The 23,586-nt window shown below is 49.7% G+C and overlaps 1 protein-coding gene across 1 annotated transcript in view; it reads right to left on the bottom strand.

Moving 5' to 3' along the window:
• UBASH3B (ubiquitin associated and SH3 domain containing B) overlaps window positions 1–23,586 on the bottom strand; it is a 70,507-nt gene that overhangs the window by 24,755 nt on the left and 22,166 nt on the right. The window contains exons 3-7 of the mRNA XM_010830658.1: window positions 11,555–11,608; window positions 10,619–10,805; window positions 8,922–9,120; window positions 5,299–5,468; window positions 510–718 (exon numbers count right to left, since the gene is read on the bottom strand). Coding sequence (XP_010828960.1) covers window positions 510–718; window positions 5,299–5,468; window positions 8,922–9,120; window positions 10,619–10,805; window positions 11,555–11,608 — 819 coding nt within the window. The remainder of the gene's footprint in view (window positions 1–509; window positions 719–5,298; window positions 5,469–8,921; window positions 9,121–10,618; window positions 10,806–11,554; window positions 11,609–23,586) is intronic.

Here is a 23,586-nt window from a genome sequence, read left to right as displayed (position 1 = left end):
TCAGCCTCTGGAGGTTACCCATTTCCATAGAGATGGCCTCTGTCATCTAGGCATTCATGTGCCAGGTCTGAGGACTGGCTTAGGTGGTTAGGTCCCCTGACCTTGGCAAACCTGTTCACTACTGGCTGGCTAGCATAGTGAGAATCTGTCCTGCTTCTCTGGGGAGTCTGTACAATGACCTGGGACAAAGTGGACAGAAGCCCCAAAGCCATAAAGACTCGGTGGTGAGATGACCCACACTGAGGCCAGAAGAGATGTCCCCTAAGCAGCCTGTTTCGTCTCTGATGGAGAACCCTGACAGATGTTCCAGCCGTCGTGGCAGGTAGGGTAAAGCAGGGCATGCAGTCTCCCACTCTTCCCAGGCCCCAGCTCCGCCCTTCCCTGAACGTCTGGGACCCAGAGCGCTGGACTCCTCATGCTGCTACTGCCACCCTGCGTGTCCCACCACCTCCTCAAGGGCCACAGTGTCCTTCGAAAAGCAGCAGGCAGAGAGCCCGGCATGGGCTCACCCGTGAAATATCCAGGTGCTGCACTCGTCGGCCTTGGTGATGTAGTTCTCTGGCAGGAGTCCAGAGCAGCCCGTGGTCAGGGACGTGCCATAGATCCAGCCCTCGCTGGTGCTGGCCTGCTCCATGGGCGACATGAAGATGAAGTCCCCGGGGACCAGCTCCAGCTCATCGTCGTTCTGCGGGGTGTACGGGTAGATCACCTGTAATGTCTGGAAAAGGGGGAGAGGGAGGTGTGAGGCCCACGCCTGACCAGCTCTGCTGGGCGCTCAGGGCCCGCCTGTGTGCTCTGCTCGCATTCACGGGCACCTCTGGGGTCTGCAGGCTCTGAGGAGATCTGGATTCAGATCAGAAGCCATTTCTTCTCCTCTCAGGAGGAGACAGTGCTTCTGGCTGGTTCCAGACTTTCCTTCAGGCATAGCTTTGCTTCAAAAGACATGGCTTTTATAAATTCATATGAAAACCTGCAGGTTCCCCAGTAAACTGCTTTACAGACGGGTCTGAACCTCGTTTTCCCTGCTCTGTCTGTCACATTGATGCCGTAAGAGTCCCTGGACACACAGCTCACGGGAAGGAGTCTTCCATGCAATGTCACCAACACCCAGGTGAGAGACTCTGCTAGGAAGGCTTTGGGGACGAAATGTCTCCTCTCCATGTAACTGAGAGGCTCAAATAAGACATGGTCCTGCCTTCAAAGAGCTTTCTTTAAACCTCCATGTTTAACAAAGACCTTGAAAGAAAAATATCTTTCACAGCCATCAGTGTCCTGTGTGTAACCAGCTCTTGTCAGTCAACAGGTGGAGACCACGTGTTCTCTCTTTGGGCTCAGAAAAAGCCCCTTGGGCCAACCCCAGGCCATGTCACTCGTCTGATTTATTCCATATTTTGCCTCCTTATTTATTTTGCCTCACAGGCAGAGGTAAGAAGATACTTTGGAAAACATCTATTAATATTTTACTACTTTTCTGTTAACAGCAGGAGACCGCAATACTAAGGAAAATATTTTTCTGTGTGTTTCATAAGGGGACACTAAGACGGAGCCGTTTTATCAGCTTTTCCTTCAATCCTGAAGCCACCAGAGGAAAGCTAAGTATTCTGGTTCCCACGTACGGGTTTTTAACTTTGGCCTCTGTTATTTCTCATCTGCAGGGGCTTCCCTGGTGGCTCAGACGGTAAAGAATCTGCCTGCAATGCTGGAGATCCAGGTTCAAACCCTGGGTCAAGAAGATCCCTTGGAGGAGGGCATGGGAACCCACTCCAGTATTCTTGCTTGGAGAATCCCATGGACAGACTAACCTGGTGGGCTACAGTCCACAGGATTGCAAAGAGTTGGACACGACTGAGCGGCTACCATTTCATTTTCTCATCCGTAAAATAATACTTGGACTATAAAAGTTAAATGAGACAATCTAAGAAAACTCCTGAGGACTCTGGCACACAGAAGAGGTGTAATTATTTCTACTGAACCATGACACTTGGCTTTCAAGGGGTTATCTTTCCATCAAGCTGATGCTAACCCCCAAAGCCTGTGCTAGGTAGGCCTGTGAGCTAATCAGCTCCCTGGGGTCAAGGCGATCCATCAGAACGTGTCATAAAGAATTTCCTTCTGGAAATCTCTAACGAGAAGAGCCAGTAAAAATGGTCCCCCCTCCCCCGCCACCAGAGAACGAACGTGATAATGCACAGAACTGGACTGCCCCACTGGATTTCTGACATCCCTTTTATTTAGGGCACCACTTCCTCTCCGAATCCTCACTCCAGCATCTATTGGCTCCAGATCTTCTTCCATCCCGTCACCTCCCCACCTGCCAGATACACACTCAAATCACATTTCCAAACGAACCAAGAAGGTTTTGTTGCTGGGTTGTTAAAAAACAGCTTAAGGAAAAAGAAAATTCACAAACAACCACTTAAATCTCTAAGCTAGGTATGTGATGAGACACCAGAAGCAATGCTCCTTTTCTTGGAACAGGGTGGAGAGAGGCACCGAGTCACACGGAACAAGTCTAAACTCAGGTTCCTTAGATGCTCAAGCGCAGCACAGTCTTGGGTAATGACACCTCTGACTCAGCGGCAGGCCCTTCCTTTGAGAAACTCAAAAATGACAGAGAAGATCTCATCCCTCCTTTCACTTGGGTGTGAGTCTTCTGGCTCTAGGAGATCCCAGGGAGGTCAAGGTACAGAAAGGAGCAGAAGGGACAACTCCTAGGCAGAGAGCAGTTGGACAACAAGGAGCTTCGACTTACTGAATAAGCAATAAGGAAAATCAATGTACTGCAGCAAATCTCAAATTATAACCGGTTCTCAGGTCCCCATAGTTCTTTCCTGCTCACCGAAACCACATGGCATGTAAAAGTCAGCCCAAGTTTGGGAGATCTCAGGACACACTGCCTAGTTCTGTCCTGAAAGTGTTAGTCACTCAGTTGCGTCTGACTCTTTGCAAGTCTATGGACTGTAGCCCACACCAGGCTCCTCTGCCCGTGGGATTCTCCAGGCAAGGACACCAGAGTGGGTTGCCATTCCCTTCTCCAAGTTTTGTCCTACCTGATCCTTACTCTCTTATGTCTAGCATCTACTTGTAAGAATTCTTGAGTCTATTTCAAGTATGTTTTCCTCCCTTCCTACTTGGGGACTAAGCTCAAAGTTTGCTACTCTGGGAAGGGCAGGTACAGCCCTTCGTGATGATAGGAACTGACCCTCTTTGCCTTTGAAGCCCTTTTTACAGCTGTGGCAATTTTGTTGTTGTTGCTGAAACCTCGCTTATGGGAGGTCCTCTAGTCCATACCAACAGTCTAGCAAAATGTCATCACTGTTTTGCACCCAAGAGAACCAAGGACTGGGTTACTGTCTAGAAGTTGTAAAAGCAAATCTATATGCAAAAATAGGGAGTCAGGATTTGAAGCCGTGTGTGCTAGACTCCAAAATCTATGCTTTTTCTAGAACTCTGTCCTTCCTCTAGATTTCCAGTGCTTGGCACATAAACTAGCATGGCACACTGAATGTGGAAGAGATGGTGTGCAGCACAAGCAGGCACGTGCAAGCCCACAAGAAGTCACACCTGAACAGCAGAGGGGTGAGATCTCGGAGGATTCCTAGGCATTACCTGCTGACTGTCCTTGCCTAAACCACTCGCCTTGTCTGGACATCTGTTACCTTGCTGGACCGATCACTCAATCCTGCCTCCTGAGCACAGGAGGAGGTAGAAGGCAAGGTGAAGTTTATATATGCACGGGGCTCAGGTAAAGCCAGATGACCCTGGAGGGACAGCTTGATCAGGAGGAGCAGTAATAAATGAGCTTTTACAAATAAGAGATAAAAAGAGGCCATGTTATTTTTAGAAAATAATTCCTGTGGGCACTAGCTGCCTCATTCCCTCGGTGCCAATTGAGCAGAATGTGGGTCAGGCAGAAAAGCAATTGCCCTCTGAGTTAACTGGAGGGCAGTGTTGATTAGAAGATACTCCTTGGAAAATTCCATCGCCACCTCCCTTCTCTTAGAAAGGTGACTTCTCACAGCCCACTGGCATGCCATCCTTGACAGTTTTTCCCCTGCCCTCGGAAGGGATCCATTCAGCCACACCTCTTTTGTTCTACTTAGGGCTCACGCTAAGCTATTCCAGGAGACGCCAGAATTTTGAAGGAAGGCTAAGCTCAGTCTCCTTGCTGTGTCTTTACAGAAACTTGCATCAAATGACTTGGAAGGAGGACGTGATGGTCCCATCAGCACAGCCAGACAAAGCTGCGTATCCCTGACCCTCTCGGACCCCACAGACCTCAATCAGGGGCTGGTTCTTCCCACCACATTCAAATCAACAATGAGGTCACCTGACCCAGACCCTGAATCTCTTCATAATTTTTTTTTTTAAATGTCTAAAGGATGTTAAAAGTCTATAAACAAAAATATCAGTTCTTTTGCTTCTGAAAAACTAGGAAATAAATTATGTTTCACAAATGTAGTTAAACCAGAGGACAATTTTTGCAGACTCTGGTCTCTTTTTAGGTGGGTTGCCCATCTTTACTGATCAGAACCTCTGGCTTTCGGCTTCGGTTCTGGTCCTAAATTGCTCTTTAGCTTTGGACCAGTCACTGAATCCCCGTGTCTCAGCTTCTTGTTCAGGAGAAAAAGGACAGCAAGACTCTTTAGAGGTGGCACATGCTGATCCTGGAAAGCAATGTGGGTTCCCTCAAAAGAAGGATGCCAGCACCCTGTCCCTCTTATGCCTCCTATGTGATGCACACACACTCTCCTGATATTTGGTCTGTGCCTTCATTTCATATGCATCTGTTCTCTCTTCCCCACTGGACTCAAACTCCTTGAGCAGAGGACATTTTAAAATTTTAGTATGTTCCAGGGTAATGTGCATGCCACAGGAAATACCTGTTAACTATGTGTTCACAGATTTTCTTTTGTATTTAGCTATCTTTCTCACCTAAGATCAGGGTGATGTCTTTTACCTATTCATCCCATGAACAGATAGAATATTTTAAAATTTACCGACATGCTTTTCTATCTATTCTGTTTCATTTCTATCCTATTCCAGTAAGGTTGGCAGGGCAGACAGAACAGTGGAGAATATTACACAGCTCAGCCACGTGGGACCCAGAGACGCGAGATGCACAGATTCCCAGAGAGCCAGCCAGTGCTTGGACGAAATCCCAGGCCGGCTGACTCCTGGTCCAGTGCTGGCCCCACTGCTTTCCTCGGGTGTCTGTCTCCTCTCAGCAGCAAGTGCAGCTGGTACTGACAGTGCCCGGCACCCCCAGCAGGGGCAGGAGCCCCCGTGAGATGTTACCTCGTGGTTAGCAAATCGGATATCCCGGGAGAATATGGTGGCCACCCAGTCACACCCAAGTTTGACGTCGATGTTCTGGGCGAGCTTCTCCAGGGTGGGCAGGTGGCTGGCTTGGAAGTGGTAAGCCAGGGTCACGTGCAGCTGCTTCTTGTGGGGTTCCACATGCACTTCTAGAGGAAGGGAGGAAACAGGCAATTGGTGCATTGCAATGGTGGAGACACGAGGAAGAACACAGAATGATGCCCTGATAAAACTGCTTCCCAACAAGTAGAGGAGGGAGCCCCTTGGTCAGACAAAAGCTGTTTCTCTCCTTCTCGGCAGCTGAATAAGAGTGGGTGGGGATGTAACAACCCACAGTCCAGGAGAGAAACAGCCACGTGTCTGGCTTTTCTGGATCAGCTGAGAGGCAATCGTTTTGATTGCTGGCTGCTCACAACAAATCCAGATGAGTATAACTGGCCCCACCATTCAGATGAGGAAATCGAGACCTAAAGGGATGAGCTAAGTATGGAGCAAATTTTGTCATCCTGAGACTCCCAAAGCTGAATTGTCTTCATTTTGAAATCAAGTCTTTTAGCTTCTGGGTGGCTCTGATGGAGAAATGCGGGGGGCGGTGGGGGGGGAAGATGGATTACTTTCAAAGTTTAAAACAGGGTTTCTCAATGTCATTTTGGACCAGATTATTCTTCGTAGCAAGGATGTCTTGTGCATCATTGGGTCTTTAGCTGCATCCCTGGCCCCCATCCACCAGATGCCAGTACCACCCCCAAAGTTGTGACAAGCAAACATGACTGCAGAGACTGCCAAGTGTACCGGGGAGGCGGGGGGGAGGGCCACAAAATCACCCGATTAAGAGCCATAGGTTTCAAGTATGCAGACTATCTAAGACACCCTGAAAAAACAAAACAAACCAGCCTACCTATACAAGGCAATGCCTTTCGTCTTTCATATGTGTTTTCAGTTGGGGAGAGTCATTTACTGTCCAAGTTAGAACACTGAAGAAGATATGACAGAAGGGAATTCCAGAAATCAAGGGGCTTGCTTTAGTCACACAGATGCAAGTAGATTTGGGTCTCTGGGGGCTTTTGGCCATGCTGTGTGGCATGCAGGAGTTAGTTCCCCAACCAGGGATCGTCCCTGGGTCGGTGGCTTTGAGTACTTTTTCTGTTATACTGCACTGTGTATCTTTGGTATAAAAGCCCTTGAGGTGAGGGCTGTGTCTTGTTTGTATATTACAAGCACCCCTCCTCTCGCTCAGCAGGCACCCCTGTGGACTTTGAGTATTTGTTAAATGAGTCAATACACACAAATCAATCTCCCTAAACCACTAAGGATGATGGATGACACTTCATCTACTCGCTCACTGGTGGAAGCTGGGTCTGCCACACCTCTGAATACCAAGGCACAATTTCTAGAGACCTGTCCAGGCTGAGCCAGTGGTTGAGGCAGGGCCAGCCAGTTCTCTGAATCACCACCAGGGGGCAGCACCAGGGCTGAGATGCTAGCCTGGCAGGCCCGTTCTTGGGGAGATGGGTCAGGGATTTGCGGGGGAGCTGGTTCGCCCCCTTCCTGGCAGGAAAGCCAGCAAGGGCCCACCATATGCGCTTTATAAATCAGCCGCGTCCTGGCTGAGACCTGGTTTACTCATTTGGGAGGGACTGGGATTTTGTGGCTACAACATCAGACTTGGTTCTTGTGGGAGTTTTAGTGGTTTTGACAACAGCTACTGTGGGATGAAAAAGAGCTGTTTCCCTGAGGTGGAGGGATGGGAACAGGAAATAATCTGCCGATGATGCCATTTGTCTGAAACATTAAGCGTCTGTGAAGCGGGCAGGCTCCACCCAAGTCAGCAGAGATGAGCCCTGAGGGGTGAGGGGGTGGGGTAGGGATCTAAGAAGACCCGGTTCCCAGCGCACAGAGGTGACCTAAGGGCCCGGGTCCTTCTGAGAGTGCAGGGCTCGCTGAGTCTGGGCCCTCACCACATTCTTCCTAGAGTCCTAGGCCCTGTTTGGAGACTTTCTGCTAAAGGACCCTGAGCAAAAGGGCCTGAAGTGAAAGTCGCTCAGTTGTGTCTGACTCTTTGTGACCCCATGGACTGTGTAGCCCACCAGGTTCCTCTGTCCATGGAATTCTCCAGCCCAGAATACTGAAGTGGGTAGTCATTCCCTTTTCCAGGGCATCTTTCCAACCCAGGGATCAAACCCAGGTCTCCCACATTGCAGGCGGATTCTTTACCAGGGAGGCCCAAAAGGGCCTGAGCTGGGGATGAAAACCCCAGCTAGGGACATGGGCAGGTGAGGCGGAGGCCGGAGGCAGGGGCCCAGGGAGCAGACGGCGGGGCTCCGCCAGCTCCGCACTCAACACCCAGGACGCCAGTGGGCACTCGCTCACGGCCTCGGCTCTGGTCAGGGCGCTGTCCCCCCTGCTGCCCTCAAACACCCTGCTCCTCCCTGCCTGTGCTTGTGCTGCCCTCCTGCAGGAGATCGACACCTTCCTGGGGTGACTCTCTCCTCCTCTGTGAAGGGGGCCCTGCTCCACCCCGCAGGGGCACGCTGGCCTCTCTCCTCACAGCTCTCATTACATGAATGGGGTTTCCCAAGCATGCCTCTGCCGGGAGAAACCACTGCTTCTTCCCTGCTGCATTCCACACGGAGAAACACACGGTAGGTGCCCAATAAATACCTGCTGACTGTGATTCCATTCTAAGGGGAGTGAGTAAACTCCCCCAGCCACTGTCTGTCTGTCCGGCCCATGGCAGGGGGGGGCGCTTGTGGAGCTCAGTGAGCTGTCTGCACCTGCAGTCACCCAGGAAGGCTTTGCAAACCTCGGTCTCTTGTCCCCTCTCTGTGGTGCCTGCTGTCCTGCCGTTGAGTCGATACACATCCTGAGCATCCCTCCAAGCAGATTCCTTTGACAGTAAACCTCGGTTGCTGGCTTGAACTGAGGCCTTCCATACAAAGAGCAGGTGGCATTGTGAAGGGGTAATGTTTGGGGCTTGTCTACCGGGCTTCAGCTAGTCGAACGAAAGGTGTCATTGGCTCAGTGGGTTTATTACTGGATGCTAAGTAGTTCCCCTCTTGTCTCTGGGCCGTGCGACCTCCTGAACAAAGGCCTCGGTCCTCATGGAGGGGACAGGGCAACCCAGATAAATGCCTGCCTGCGAGGGGGGTTGGGAGGAGGAAAAGAAGGTTCCTTGGGAATTCCCTGGTGGTCCAGTGGTTAGGACTCAGTGCTTTCACCATTGTGGCCTGGGTTCAATCCCCAGTGGGGAACTAAGATCCCTAAAGCTAAGAGGTGCAGCCAAAAAGAAAGAAAAAAGCAAAACGTTCCTGAACTGAAGGGAGGAGCCGATGGCAGGGCTCTAAAGAACACGCTTACAGATCAATAGGAACAGTCATCTGCGTGCCTTCAACATGGGTGTCATCGCACCTGCTCTCAAGGAGGTCAGCAGAACTGCAGTTGAATGTTTTTCAAAGGGGCAAGAGGTGTGGGGTCCGCAGCAAACGGCTGTCTTCTTGGTCACATTCTGCCCATTCCTGCGGGACCTCCCGACTCCACCATCGCTTTCTGTCCCCTTCCTTCCTGATTCCCATGGCTGGCTGGCCTGGCAGCTGGCGGCTCACCAGTTTTGGAGGCAGCTTCTGCTGCGAAGTCGGCAGCAAACTTCTTGAGGACCTCCGCGCTGTCTTCCTTCACGAAGAGGCCGATGAAGTTGGAGGAAGTGTAGAGCTCCAGGGGCAGTGGGGCTGAAAACTTGCATCTCCAGCGGCTGACGGTGGTCTGCAGGGCCTCCCCCAGGGCGTCTACCTTGCTGTCCTCACACTGGCGGGGAAAAACAAGAGGCTTCTTTCAGAGCCAAGGGGCAGTGTCTGCCACTGCTTAACTTCTGTATCCTCTGCCCAACAGTGGAGGCTGAGGAGGCAGCCCTGGAACCATTGCTCCTGTCTGCAAGGAGGGAGAAGACCCGCAGCCTCCCAGTTATCTGGAGACGGATTATCCAGCGGGTAGCTTAAACCAGGGCAATGGACCCCCTCCCCATGCCCTCCCTCCATGCTGTGCTCGGAGCCCTGCCAGAATGCAGTAGGGCTGGCCCAGCAGAGATGGAGCATGAGGGACACACCAGGAGAGTGCGCAGCACCCCAAGGTAAGTTGCTGTGCATTTTCTGTTGTTTGGCATCATCTGCACCTTTTCTCTTCAGCCTAAATGATCCAAAGCCGATGCCACCTTTACCCCACAGTACTGGGGGAGAATGAGGCTCCGAGAGTTGTGACATCCTCCTCCTCCTACACCCCCACCCCCTGAGAGCTGGAAGAAAGAATGAGAGTGTCTCAAACTCCACGTGCTTTTGAGAAAGATCCTGGGTGACTAAGAGGAAATGATCATCATTTTAATTTTCAGCGTGAATGGTGACAGACAGGGTGTTAGGAACAAATTTTCACCTATAAAAGGGCGTGGGGGATGGAGAATATGAATGAGATTCTGGAAAAACCACCCAAAATATTAGAAAAACATATTGTCTTAAAGTGTGATCATTCTGCCTTATCGTGACTATAGCTGGATACATCCGTTATTCTCCATCTCTGCAGAGAACCAAAGGAGATGAAATGTGTTTACACTTACTGGAATGAGAGGGATTTAATTCAGTCACTACCTAAGCTTCATGAGGCTAGAATTATGGGTCAGGTAACAATGTCAGGAGAAAAGTATCTCCTTCCATTTCTAGAAAGACCTCTAACGTGGCAAAACCTGTAGACAGTGTGCAGGAGGCGAAAGTCACTTCCCCGTCTAGAGATTACATTTCTCACCCCCAGCTTTCTAACACCTGCTCTTTCTTTGTCAGAGGGGAGGGAGATGATCGACAAGGGGAAGCCAGGTTAGAGAACCCATTCCCCTCACGGCTGCCAGAACAGTGGGCCATGCAGTAGGTCAGGCTTGTCCCCTGGGTCCTGAGGAGCACATGGTCACCACGATGCTACACCAGGCCTGGTGTGCTCCCGGGTCTTGGCAGATATTAGAAAGAGGACAAGGGCTTTCCTGGTGGTCCGGTGGTTAAGAATCTGCTCCTCTGTTGCAGGGCGTGCAGGTTCAATCCCTGATGGGGTAAGATGCTGCATGCTGCACACCCCACCCTCAAAATAAAGAGAAGAGGAGGACGACTGGGGTGAGCAGCCGACCTCACTGAATCCCCCAAGGCTCATCCCTCTCTGGAGCTGTGACTGTTTCTGCCAACATCCTGCGAGGCTCCCAGCTTTGACTCTAGTCCCTCAGGGCCAAAGGGATGTGGGCACCCTGGGGTGGGGGGCGGGGGCTGTGGCTCACCATGAAGAACTGGCAGAGGGTGATGTGGGGGAAGATGTTGTGCGCCTTGTTCTTGCCGCAGATCTGCTTCGACTGCTGCCAGAAGTCGGAGAGCTTCTGCGCTAAGGGCCCGGTGGGGCGGAGGTAGAGGACATACTCCCGGGGCAGGGGGTCATCCAGGAAGGGGTCGCCGACGTGGGAGAACAACCTGCCAGAGAGACGGGGGCCGAGCCAGCCTCACTTGAGGACCATGGAAGCCAAGGGAGAACTGAAATCAAGATCCATCCTTTGCAGCCTCTACCCGTCACGCACTGCGAGCGAGAGGGTCTCTGGTTTTGTACTTTAAAAAATCTGCCTCCTGAAGTGCACAGTTTGTAACCAACTCTCAGACACACCAACATCTCTTCTCCTGCCTGTCCTATGGCATTTGCATCCCACAACTCCCCCCCAAAATCCTAAGGCCACCCTCTCTAGGAAGCATTGAGGATCAACTCCAAATCCTTTCCTAGGCCACCAGCAACGGTCCAGCCTGCCTGTCCCTCCAGCTCAGTCTAGGCTTAAACCCACATGCCTCCAAAGACGAGGGAAGCTTCAGGGGGCCACTTTGTGGGGTCGGCCCTGGCTAGTCCTATCCTGCTGGAAGGTCAGTGGATGTTTGTCAACTGATTTGTCCAGTATCTACAGCATATCTTTAAGTGACTGAGTGGGGAGCAGGGGTGAATATCATGACAGAGACAGCATCTTGGAAATGCTCTGAATTTCTTTCAACAGCTCTGAGGGAAGCACACTCTGGGGCCAAGGCTCAGGGGGCAAATGGCTTGTCACGCAGCCTCCTCTCCCCATTGGAAGGGTCCATTAGAGACAGGCTGCACATCCCTGCTCAACCACACACACACACACACACACACACGGGATTAATTACATGCTATTTGCTCAATTTATTTATTTTATACCAACCAGTCACATGCTGCCTGAACGCTTCTTCCTCCTGTGGATGCCAAGGCTTTTTGTCTGGAAGGAGAAATCAGATTTCTATTGTTAGTATTTTTAACCTCCTATCAGCTTTTCCCACCACAGTGACAACGCTGGGTGTGAAGCAGGCATGGTGAAGCCTCTTCAGGGGTGTGGGGGAGACACCTGCAGCAGGGTGTCCCCCCGGGGGTCACAGCAAAGCCTGTGGACCTTAGAACCCGTGATTAATTTCCATGTCATTAGCATTCAATTTGCATGCAGCCTGACAGCTCATGGCATCTATTTTTAGCCGTTTCCACATTAGACTTTTATTTTTGCTTCCCTAAAGGTTGTCATGTCTTGCTTTTCCCTCCTTCCCTTTCACCCACTCACTCTTCCTGACCCAGATCCCCTGCAGAGCACTTTCTCATTTGCAGCCTTTTGGCAAAGTGTGTTAGAAAGTGGTGCTGGGGCTGTTAAGACTTGAGGCTAAATGCCCACAAGGACAATTGGTCTGGTTCAATCCAAGGCCTCCTCCCACCTTCCTCCAATCACCACCAGCATTCTCAGGCTGGATCCAGAGTCTCCAATGACTGTACATTTTGGGGACACACAGCACTGGGTAAAGGCTTCCCAGGGGGCTCAGTGGTAAAGAATCCGCCTGCCAAGGAGATGAGGGTTCAACTCCTGGGTCGAGAAGATCCACTGGAGGAGGAAATGGCAACCCACTCCAGTCTTCTTGCTGGGAGAATCCCATAGACAAAGGAGCCTGACGGGATACAGTCCAAAAGGTTGTAGAGAGTCCAACACAACTGAGCAACTGAGCGTACCCACAGCACATGGTAAAGGGGACTGGCCAGAGAAGGGAAGCTGTCATGCCCACTGCTGGAGAAACACTCAAGAGTTCTGTGTGCAGTGGGGTGGTCTCACAGGTGGTTCTGGCACCAGGTCACAGCCGTGTACACAGGCATCCGAGAAGAGCCCTTCTGAGATGTCAGATGGGTCTCCAAAATCTACAGTTCTGGGTTTGTACCCAGTTTTGCTATTTGGCCATCCATTCATGCATTCAAGTTTATGGCTGTTTAATATATACATCTTGAATGGCAATGACTTTGTCAGCACTGTGCTGGGTTCTAGGAATACAGTGAAAATCGATACTTCTATGGCCCCTGGCCTCACGGGGTCTTTGCACAGATAACTATTGAATCACACTGGTGGTCAGTGCAATGAGGGGAGGGCACAGGGAACCCTAAGTGCATGGCCGGAGACACCTGACCTGGGCAGGGAGCGGCGGATTGCGTGTGAGGACGATGGAGACAGAATTCACCCAGTACCTCTCCTCTATAAGCAAGAAGCCTTCAACAGTGCCCGACACACTGGAGGTGATTAATAGTCAATTACGCCTGTCCAGTTATACTACCCCAATTCGGGGTCTTTGGGAGGGAGGAGAGAGGGGAGGAGTTTCTAGTTTAAACTGATACGCTTTCCAAGCATCCTTTTCCCGATTGCCTGCTGAACCCAACTCCTCCTTTCTTTTCCTGGTCCCTCTATGGAGCAGTGAGAACCGATGACACTGTGACAATCACAGAGGGTCAGATTGGAAGGGACCTCAGACATCAACTAGGGGCCCAACTGCTTCATTTGACGAGGGGAAATTCAGGTGAAGGAAGTCGAGTCATGTAATCAGGACAGCCAGATTCAATCAGTGAGCGCAGGGTGAAGGGCAGACTCCAGCCTGATTCAAGGCCAGCCCCAATGGCTCTGTTCCATGGTCCAAAGAGAAATGCCTTTCCCCCCACAAAAATCTAAACACAGATACCAAATGATCAGAATAAAAAATCTGCACAGCTAAGTATAACAACATTCTAGAAGACAAGCCTCCTTACAGTAAGATGAGATTATGGAGAAGCAAGACAGACTCCTTGGAACCCCTTGGAACATAGGCTGGTGCAGAAAAATGCTGGAAATGTAGGAAACCCCCACTTCCCCACACCTGGATAAGGTGCTTAATTGTTGCCAAGATGCCAGCCCTGTTTCCTTTACCACTTCCTAGACAGAGGCCACACGGTCTTTTAGAGGTTAGAATCTCCCAGAGATTAAGCTCACCAAAAAAAAGCCCATCATTTCAAAAACAATTGGGAAAAGGAAAGCTCACTCGTACGATGTGCTATCTATATCAAGGATCCACTTTTTTTCTAGGTTCTTCCTCCAATGAAATATATCCTATCTGAAGTTTTTTTTCCTTAAGCACTGGGAATAACCTCTGGAAATGAAAGCTCTCATTAAGTTGTGGTCCCTGCAATTCAAAAGCCAAGTTTTGGGGAGGATTCAGATACAACTGAGAAAGATAACAAAAGGTCTGGGTATTAAGGCTGTGGTGAAAGGCTAAGGAGACCCAAATTCTTCTTTCTGGAGAAGGCTGAGAGGTCTTCAATTTTGTGGAAGGTTATCATATCTGATGTACCTTCTCTCGTGAGGGTCAGCTAAAGTAAAATGCCTTTTGGCCATATCAGAAGGGACTCAAGTTAGACACCAGGAAGAACTTTCTTGGCAGTAACATGATTTGAGGGCTTCTATCCCTGGGTTGGGAAAGTCCCCTGGAGAAGGGAATGGCAACCCACTCCAGTATTCTTGCCTGGAGAATTCCCATGACAGAGGAGACTGGCAGGCTACAGTCCATGGGGTTGCAAAGAGTCGTACACAACTGAGCAACTGAACACACACACACACAAACACAACATGCTTTAAAGTGGCTTTTTGGTTTGGTTTTGTTTGGGGAGTTTCTAGGAAGCAGTCACCGATCTGACCCAGGTGTGTGATTCTCTAGGCAGGAGGCCATGGAGGAGGAAGAACATGGCTTCCCCAGGGTCCTGAGCTCTGCTGCTCCATCACCCACTGCCAGGCTGACAGTGCTTCGGGCTGTTTGTTCCCAGAACTCTGCCCACAGAACAGACTGAACACGGGCAGTGGCAGAATGTCTCCTCACTCCAGCCCGCTGAAGAAAGCCTGTTGCCATAGAGCTCCCACCTCCATGGTCCATTGGTGGGCCCGGTGCCAAGAACAGTGGGGCGTGGGGGGTGGACCCCAAACGCCAGGCTGAGCTCGAACAGCTGCTACCCCTCAGAGGGACTCAGAAGCTGGCAGAGCGCACTGGGCAGATAAAGGGGGAAATACCCCTTTAAACTCCAAGAACTGCACTCTAGTCACCGGATGACAGCTGCTCGTTATTTAGATGGGACTTTCGTGGTTTAGCATCAGAGAGACATGTGAACCACTGAGGTTTTGCTATTATGTTACATGAGAACACAAATTTGACTTTGGACCCTAGTTCTAACCTTCCCAGTTATGTCTAGGGTTCATTCTTAGCAGAGTGTGGGGGGAAAAAATGATGCAATCTCTAATGCGTGCTAATGATGGGCAAGAAAAGCCCAAAGCAGATATAAGCAATAGCACATCAGAAAAATCAGGCAAGCAGCTGTGAGGAAATCAGCCAGATGGGGACGACCCAGCAGCACCATGGACGGCTGTGCTTCAGGCAGCCGGGATGGCCAGGACCCCTGTGTGCCCGCAGCTCTGCTGAGTTTCAGGTCCACGGTAGATCTGGACCCAGAACCACGGCTCTATCCAGACACCACGGTCACGGCTGTGGCAGGCAGAGCAGCATCCTTCCTTCCTTCCCCACACCCACCTGCCCTCCATTCTCTTGATCTCCTTCTCCTCCCAAGGAACTCTTACCAGGAAACCAAATGTAAACCAAGAATAAAACCAAGAGTTTAATGGGTGTCGCTTTCTGATCTGAAGTTTGGTTGGAGCCCTCTCAGAAACCATGGTCTCTGGGGCCCATGGCCGGATTGAGGCCTGATGAGTGGACTCGGCTGGTCCCATGTCTGGGCCCAGCAGGATCCTCAGCCCCTCTCTCCGAAACACAGGTTCTGAGCCCGACTGGAATTTCCTGCTTAATTGTCACCCAGGCTGACTTCCCCTGCAGCCGCTCTGGTGCTCTGAGCTCCACTGGCGTCTCTGACGCTCCCAGTAGATCAGGTCCTCCCAGCCGAGCACCAGTCGTGTGCCGGGCACTGTGTTCTCATCAGCAAGTGAAGGAGGAGGGAGGACGATCCTCGTCCTCAAAGAGTTCATAGCGTCAAGACACACAAGTGGCTTACACGGCGACATGTTAATGGCCGTGATAGAAGAAGTGCCAGGCGTGCTAGTACTGGGGTAGCTCAGGATAGGGGGCTGCCGACTCAGGTAGCGGGGCTGAGGCTCTCAAACTGTCCAGCAAGCTACTCTAGGTCAGCACACCACAGCCAACTGAGATGCCACAGGAAACTGTGAGCTTTTGAATGCAACAAAGTCACCCTCATTATCTGTTGAGTAACCCCCGTAAGCTACGAGCTCAACGTAGTTCCAGTTTCATTCTTTTAACTTTCCATCTGACACTGGAGTACAGCTTATGTTTTAGTTTGAGAAGTGATTCAGCAAAGTGATTCATTTGTAAGTATACATGCATCTATTCTTTTTCAAACTCTTTTCCCATTTAGATTGCTATATAACATTGAGCAGATACCCTGTGCTATATAGTAGGTCCTTGCTGGTTATCTGTTTTAAATATAGCAGTGTATACATGTCAATTCCAAAGTTACAGTTTTAACAGAGGACTTTCTTGTATTTCCCCTGGTGTCTTATCTTTGTGAAGCTGGGGTTTTGGCAACTGCTGTAGTAAAAAGCAAGAACCCAGTGTGGCCCAATGGGGAACAGGAAATAAGTATGGCAATGTCCAACCTGTTCCTAAGGTTTGAGCCGTTGTGCAGCGCCCAACAGATATGCATACCCCATTAGTAAGTAGTTGCGGTTCTTTAAGAACGAAATTAAAATAATTTTCTTTCAATTTTGTGTATTATTTTTTCATATGGCCTTTAAGTTGTTAGGAGCAATTAACTGAGTTGTTTGGGTTTAGCTACTAAATACACAAAACCATTAGGTATTTCTGTTGGTCTACAGGCTCTATGTAAAAATTACTCAGACACTCTAGGATGCTATGAACTGAAAAAGCTGCAATCTGTCCAAGAAGAAATAATGCTTGATTTGAATCTTAAACTGAGAGTCAGAGCTGGCTACAGAAATTCACAAGGAGAGAAGGGTTTCTGAAGCGAAGACCATGTCAAGGTGAGAGGCAGCACTGTACGGGTAGGGAAGCTGGAGTTTGGTGATACTAGACCAAGAATGGTAATGCTTGAAGAAGATGAGGATGGAGCTGGAAAGGTTGGAGGGGACAGCTCACAAAAGTCTTCGTGCCATTTTTGAGCTTTGACCTCATGGCTTTATGCAGTGGGGAACAATGAAGGCATGATCAGATATGCGTATGAGAGACAGATTTAAGGGAGACTAAATCAAGTGTTGGAGACGACTTAAAAGGCCTTGACAATCGATCAGAAGAGGGACACGGAGAGACTGAACTGTAATGAGGATGGGGATATTCAGAAAGATGTTTGGACTGTTGACTGAGTGAAGCTTGGAGATGGATTAGCAACCGTAGCTTACAGGCTTATACGGATGGTGGAGACACCCCTAAGTGAGAATGCAGGGTAGAACAAGTTTGGCCTGGGGTGGTGAGTGATGAGTTGTTATTGTCCCCTGGAGAACCTGGGGGTCTCGGCTAACTACAGCTAGACCAAATACCATTAACAGACAGCAGGTCTAGGTATAGCGTGCCATGTCCCCAAAGCTTTCTCTGTTAGCTTGACTATGATTCCTTATCTCTCTGTTTTAAAGCCAGACACTTCTTTTTGGCTACCGACCGAATTCCTATTTCCTAAGGAATACCTTCAGCTCCCAACTTGTTCAGTACTGAGGTCAGTAAATACTCATGCCATCCTCGGCTCAGGCAGATAGGTTAGCAGCCCCAGGTTCTTCAGGTTGACTCATCTCTCACTCACAGAGAAGAGTTAATCTTTTACTTTATTGCACTTGATAACTCTCAAATATCTGACACCTGCAGTGAAAAACAACAGGCAGCACACACACAATGGAAATAGCAATAACATTCCCTCGAAACAGTAAGACTTTGATTCAATCGAGTAGAAAATGAATGTGCGGAGCTTTCCAGTTACTTGATGTTGTGCAGCCCTTGGCTTTGGTTTGCTGGTAGGTGTGTGCTCATGGTCTCAGCATCCCATAAGCTCTGTGCAGTGGTTCCTGTGACCTACTCATTTATGAAGAAAAGGGACAAGAGGTCAAGTGTATAATCCTCCAAGTGGATAAGGCTCCCTGGGCAACCAAAGTTGAATTATATCTTTCTCTTGTGTAGCTAAGACAATCTCAACTTAGAAACATTTACAGCGAATATAGGATTTTTAAAAAATGCTCTCTACTTCTAAGATACCAGGTGTTAAATTTTCCACATCTAATACTGTGAATTCAATTAAAAGATGACCTAATTAATCAGATATCTCATTCTTTTCCCTGGATCTGCACCAGATGGGGCAAACTTGGAACCCAACTTCTATTTTTCTTGGTTGGAGAGTCTAGTCATATAAAGAAGCCACTGGTGCCACTAAGCAAAACTGAGGAATTTTAAAAGGGTGTCTGTATTTGAAAAACAGACGTTGTCTTGTAATGTGGTTTTAGATAGAGATACAGAGACTTTTATTGTGCTCCAAGAAGAGTCACCCGCTCAGTGCCAGCTCCTTCATGGATGATTTGCGGCAGCTTGAGCCTGCCTGAAGCTGACGGCTATCCTGAGAACAAAGGGCAAGCGGGTAATTCTGCATCTCTGTTTCTCGTAGGAGAAAAATAAGGACAAGGATGTCAATGGCGGAAGGCCTTCTATGTACCAGGCACTCAGATGTTAAGCCTTGTGACAAATGGTGAAGTCGGTATTGTGAGGAGCCTCTCTGGACCTGGGTGGCTCTTCCCTGACAGGTCAGCTGTTCAGTCATCTCTGTGGCTGTCCCAACCCAAGGGTTGGTTCTGGAGACAGGGACCAAAGTCTGCATGAATCAAAGCAGTATACTGAGGAGTCAAAGCACAAGACTTAGAATCCCAGCAAGCAGCCTCCAAACTCCATCCTCTCTGGAAACTCAGGGAAAAGCAGACCCTAAGCCTCACTGGGTGTGTTCCTGCAGATCTGGGATGCCTTCCAGGTTGGAATGGGACTTCTTGGCAAGAGAAAGTATCCCCCATGAGCAGTGCCCCCCATCAGGACCAGCAGGGTATGAGGATGGGGTGGAGGAACACAAAATAGAGTAGACAAGGGTCCAGGCTACTCTATGGCCAGTGATGGAGAGGATTTGAGAGCAACCAAAGCAACCCCCTAAATTTACACCTGTAGCCTCCTCACCCATTACTGACTATTAATCGAGGCTTTGGGTTCTGACATGGTTACCCTCGCGGCTGTGCTGCGCTAAGTCACTTCAGTTGTGTCCGACTCTGTGTGACCCTATGGACTTAGCCGGCCAGACCCCTCTGTCCATGGATTCTCCAGGCGAGAATACTGGAAGGGGCTGCCATGCCCTCCTCCAGGGGATCTTCCCAACCCAGGGATCAAACCCATGTCTCTTATGTCTCCTGCATTGGTGGCAGGTTCTTTACCACTAGCACCACTTGGGAAGCCCACCCTCCCGGCTACCAGTGGCCAATAAGATCCATATAGATGCAAACCCACTTTTATTTGATCAAAAGTCAAACAAATATGAGGGATCATATTTAGCTTAGTGGAGCAGCTTTGTGGAGCAGCTAAGAGTCACACAAGCCAAGAAGGGGGAAGAGGTGGCATTTTAGTAAGAAGTCAAATAAAAACCAAGGACTGGCCAAGTACTGTTGCCCTAGCGGGTCCCTGCAGGATCTAGAGTATGCGTGCTGGTTTTCAGCTACCCGGGAGCTTCAGTTCTTTCATCTCCAAAGGGGAGATGATGAACACACACAGGGAGGCTGAGGAAGAGAGATGGGACCTTTAGCAACTGTTCTGAGGTCCTCAGAAGCAACAAAAAGTGACGATACACAGTGATTCTATAGCTGCAAAGCATCTTAGGACCATCCTGTCCATTCCTCCTTAACCAGACAAGGTTGTACTTCCTTCAAGGGATCTTTCCTGTCTGTCCTTACAGACCTTAAGACAAGGGGACAACAGTTTCTTTTTCTGCTCAATAATCTTTGTGCTCAGAAAGTTCTTCCAGCTGTGCCCAAACTCAGGCCACATTTTCTGTACCTAGGAGACTTGGTCACTCTTTCCTATAGAACAAAATCATGGATTCTGTCACACACAAGGGATTCCGGCTACTTTTTGTCATCACGGCCAGTAAGATAGGCTTGCAAAGACCCCGGCAGTTCAGTCTAACAAGCGCATCTCTGGCCCCCTCCCTGTGAAGCTGAAGGAGGGCAGCGAGAGGCCTGTCAATACACATAAACCCTAATGGGCCGACCCATTTCCTTCAGAGGAAATGAACCTAATGGAGAAAGATATATTGATCATAAAGACCCAATTTCACGATCAGTCTCCTGGTGGTGAACCCTTTCAGTTGGCCAGGGCCTAATGGCCTGTCTGAGAGCTGTGCATCTAACAATCAATGGGACAGCACGCCTGCCGGGGGGCCAGGGACGCTACCACCAAGAGGCCGACCAATGGGAGGAAAAACCTGTGGGCTTTTATAGAGGGCTAATCAGAGGAGGAGAAAAAAACTGCTGAGCTTTTTGGGGCTTTAAGAAGGCCTTCCAATGGAAGAACTTCAACCTGCAGTGCTGCCCTTCTGTCTCTCCAGCAACAAGGCTCTACTTCCCAGCCCATAAAGAGTCTATTAGGCAGCTCTCCTCAGGGGGCGGTTAGCAGGGGAAATGCAGCTTGGGTCCCCTGATGTTTTGTGTGGTGGGGCTCAGCAGCCCGCATGGAGAGGCCTTATTTTGTTATGGCTAAGAAGGGGCAGGGGCTCTGGCCTCTGCTGTAGGGAGGCAGCCGTTTGTAATTGGGAAACCAGCCATTAGACCATGGGTGGTGACATAAGAAAATACACTTCTCTTTGCCTCTAAGTCTCCCTGGGATCTAGACAAAGACTTTTTCTCCCTCTGAGATCGATGCGTTTTTGCATGGAGGCAACAAGGGAGTGTCTGCCGTGTAAAAAGGGGCACATTCTCAGGAGCCCACCTCTTACAAATTGTGGGACTGTGGATGAGTTAATTATCAGAAGTTTCATTTTCCCAGTCTTTTCAACGGGGCTAACAATACCTACCATGAGATATAACGATGATTAATATCAATATCAGACCATTTGAAGAGCTTGGCACAGCGTCTGGCATATATTCGGTGCTTAAAAATAACATCTGCACAGACGCCTATGCATATTATCTAACAATCTTTGCTATTTGCCCAGAATAAATGTCTGTGAGTTCCATGCTAATAGGAATATTTCAAGACTGGGCAACAGAAGACCCAGCTCCCCTCTCTGCTAAAAACAACCTACAACCATTTCTGAAGATCTTGAGCAGTATATGAGATTGGAGAGAAGAGAGAAATCTTCCCAGAGAAGGCAGTAACACAGGAAGAGGCGCGCAGGGAAAACCAACCAGTGATATGTGGCCGTTACAGAGAAAGTCCACAGGGGAGCTCTCACTAAGGGGGACACAGCCCAGACTGCTGGGAGGCAGGCAGGAAAGCTCAGCCTCTATCAGAAAGGGGGCTGGGAGTCACTGAGAAGCCCCGAGCAGGGGGGAACAGAGTTTCCTCTCATGGAAGGAATCCAAGGGAAGGAGGGACAGCCAGCCCCAGTCTGGGTGTCTGAGGTCATCAGGCACTGGGGAGAGACTTGTCAGGGTTCCCTTCCTCCTCCGAGATCCTGTTACTGGCCCTCCCTGTGGGGCCTGTGTTCCCCAGGCCGAGGGGGAATACGAGCTGAACCATATCCCAAAGGAACAGGACACAGGTATCGAAAGTTCAATCCTCTGTGCATGCTGAACTACTATTATTCCCTGAGAAACAGAAGATCAGAAGCCACATCTGTTTGGGCCAAAGACACACAGCAAGCTGGGGACCCAGGGATCCCGGAATCAGGTGAAAGGAAATCACCAATGTTAAGAGTCACATGTGGCCCAGTCCCCTGCCTGGAACAAGTTCTCAATAAAAATGGCCAAGATTTATCTTTTGATGACAATCTCCTCTGTCCTCTCTGGGACTTAACCATTTTTGCATGCTTTCAGACACTTTTCCTCCTCTAAGAGAGACAGGAGGATGGGAAGCGAGTTGGTGCTCTAACAAGTCGCTGAGTTCAGTTTTCACATTAAGGCATCGCTCTCTGACTCTTGTCAGTCCATAAGATTCTGTTTCTAGGTTACGGGTTCTGGAGAAAACCATGGAGATCAGGCACCCCTGGGAGGGGGTGGGGGGGGGAGTGTCTGTTGTGTAGAGTCTCTGTCTCCCTGCATAAAAGAGGGTATAGTGGAGGGTCGGGGTGGCGGTTAATAAAGAGCCACAGAGAGCCCCCAGACGCCTTCCAGGCTGCCGGACCAATGCAGAAGTGCTCCGAGGTGGACAGGGAAGCTCCTGCAGGAAGACACAGGAGAAAGGACTGGCCCTGGGGAGGCAGGACTTGCAGGGGCTGGAGAAGGACAGGGCTCACCCATAAACAGGCTGGCAGTGCTGAGGCTTTGCTCAAGATTTCTATATAACCACTCCTGGACCCTCCTAACTGCCCTGGGAGGTAGACAGAGCACCCATGTTATTTTCATTTCACTGATGAGAAGGTGACAACAGAGAGGTCAAAATTCTTATTCAGCTGACACAGCAGCATGACTGTGGCTTTAGCTTGCTTTTTTTTAATTTTTATATTGGAGTATAGCTGGTTAACAATGTTGTGATAGCTTCAGGTGCACAGCAGAGTAACTCCGCCATACATATACATGTATCCATTCTCCCCCAGACTCCCTTCCCGTCCAGGCTGCCACATGACACTGAGCAGAGTTGCATGTGCTACACAGTAGGACCTTATTTAACCGGCTTTTTCATGAGCTCTGAGGTGCAACTGAGTCCATGAGGGTAATCGTGGCCACGACGACTGGCAAGCGAGAATTATCACATACGGAGGGAGCTGCCCCACCTCCACCGCCACCAAAAAGGATCTGGGAGAGACAGATGAGCAGGAGGAGTCACTCCAGTTGCAGAGACGGCTTTGTTTCCTCCTCCCATTTCCACCTCCCTCCCTCTCCAAGTCACTAGCATCAGCTAAAAATACTTAAACACGGATGGCTTTTCGTCCCTCTGAAACGGTTTCAGCCCAAAGCTTCACAGGAGGATTTGACTCACAGTGTGTGGGGGTCAGAGAAAAGTACAGACCAAACAGAGCCGCCGTCGCTTCACACCGTCGCCACGTACCTCTTCACACAGCCAAGATGGAGTGAGTGTTTACTAGGAGCCGGGCACTGTACCGACATTTTAAATAGAAATGATCTCATTCAATTCCCTCACCGAACAGGTGGGAAAAGTGAGGCTTAGAGACACTGGATAATAGAATGAAGCCAGGAAGAGGGAGGTATGGCATTCAAGCACGAGCTCAGGAGCACACACGTCCTCGGAGAAGACAGACGTCAGGCCCAGCGTGGCCACCCTGCTTCCGGGTCACGGCGAGGTGAAGGCCAGTGATGATCTTCCATGGAAACTTGCTACGAAACACAACAGTGCTGTCTTCTCACAACTTGTGACGGTTGGTTGTTTGTTCATTCACTCAGTTAAACATTCCATCACCAGCACATATCACATCCAGCTCTGTTGCTGGGCACTGTGCTAAGGGCGGTGAATATCATGATAGAAACCATGGCCACTGCCCTTAAGGGAAGTCACCATACGGCCAATTCAACAAGTAGGTATCAGAAAGAGGAGGAAGCCAACATTAACGGGGCACCTGATACATGCCATGCATTTGCAGGTATCAGCCTGTATGATTCTTAAACCAATTTGATGGAGTGGCTATTATTGCCTCCATCTTATACACAAAGAAACCATGGAGTAGGAAGATTCAGAGTGTTGCTGAAGGCACACATAAGTCAGTGACAGTTTT

The sequence above is a fragment of the Bison bison genome, unplaced genomic scaffold, assembly GCF_000754665.1.
Source record: "Bison bison bison isolate TAMUID 2011002044 unplaced genomic scaffold, Bison_UMD1.0 scf7180017864518, whole genome shotgun sequence".
Lineage (NCBI taxonomy): Eukaryota > Metazoa > Chordata > Mammalia > Artiodactyla > Bovidae > Bison > Bison bison.
Note: the sequence above shows the minus strand (reverse complement) of the source record. Positions and strands in the feature narration are given on the sequence as shown.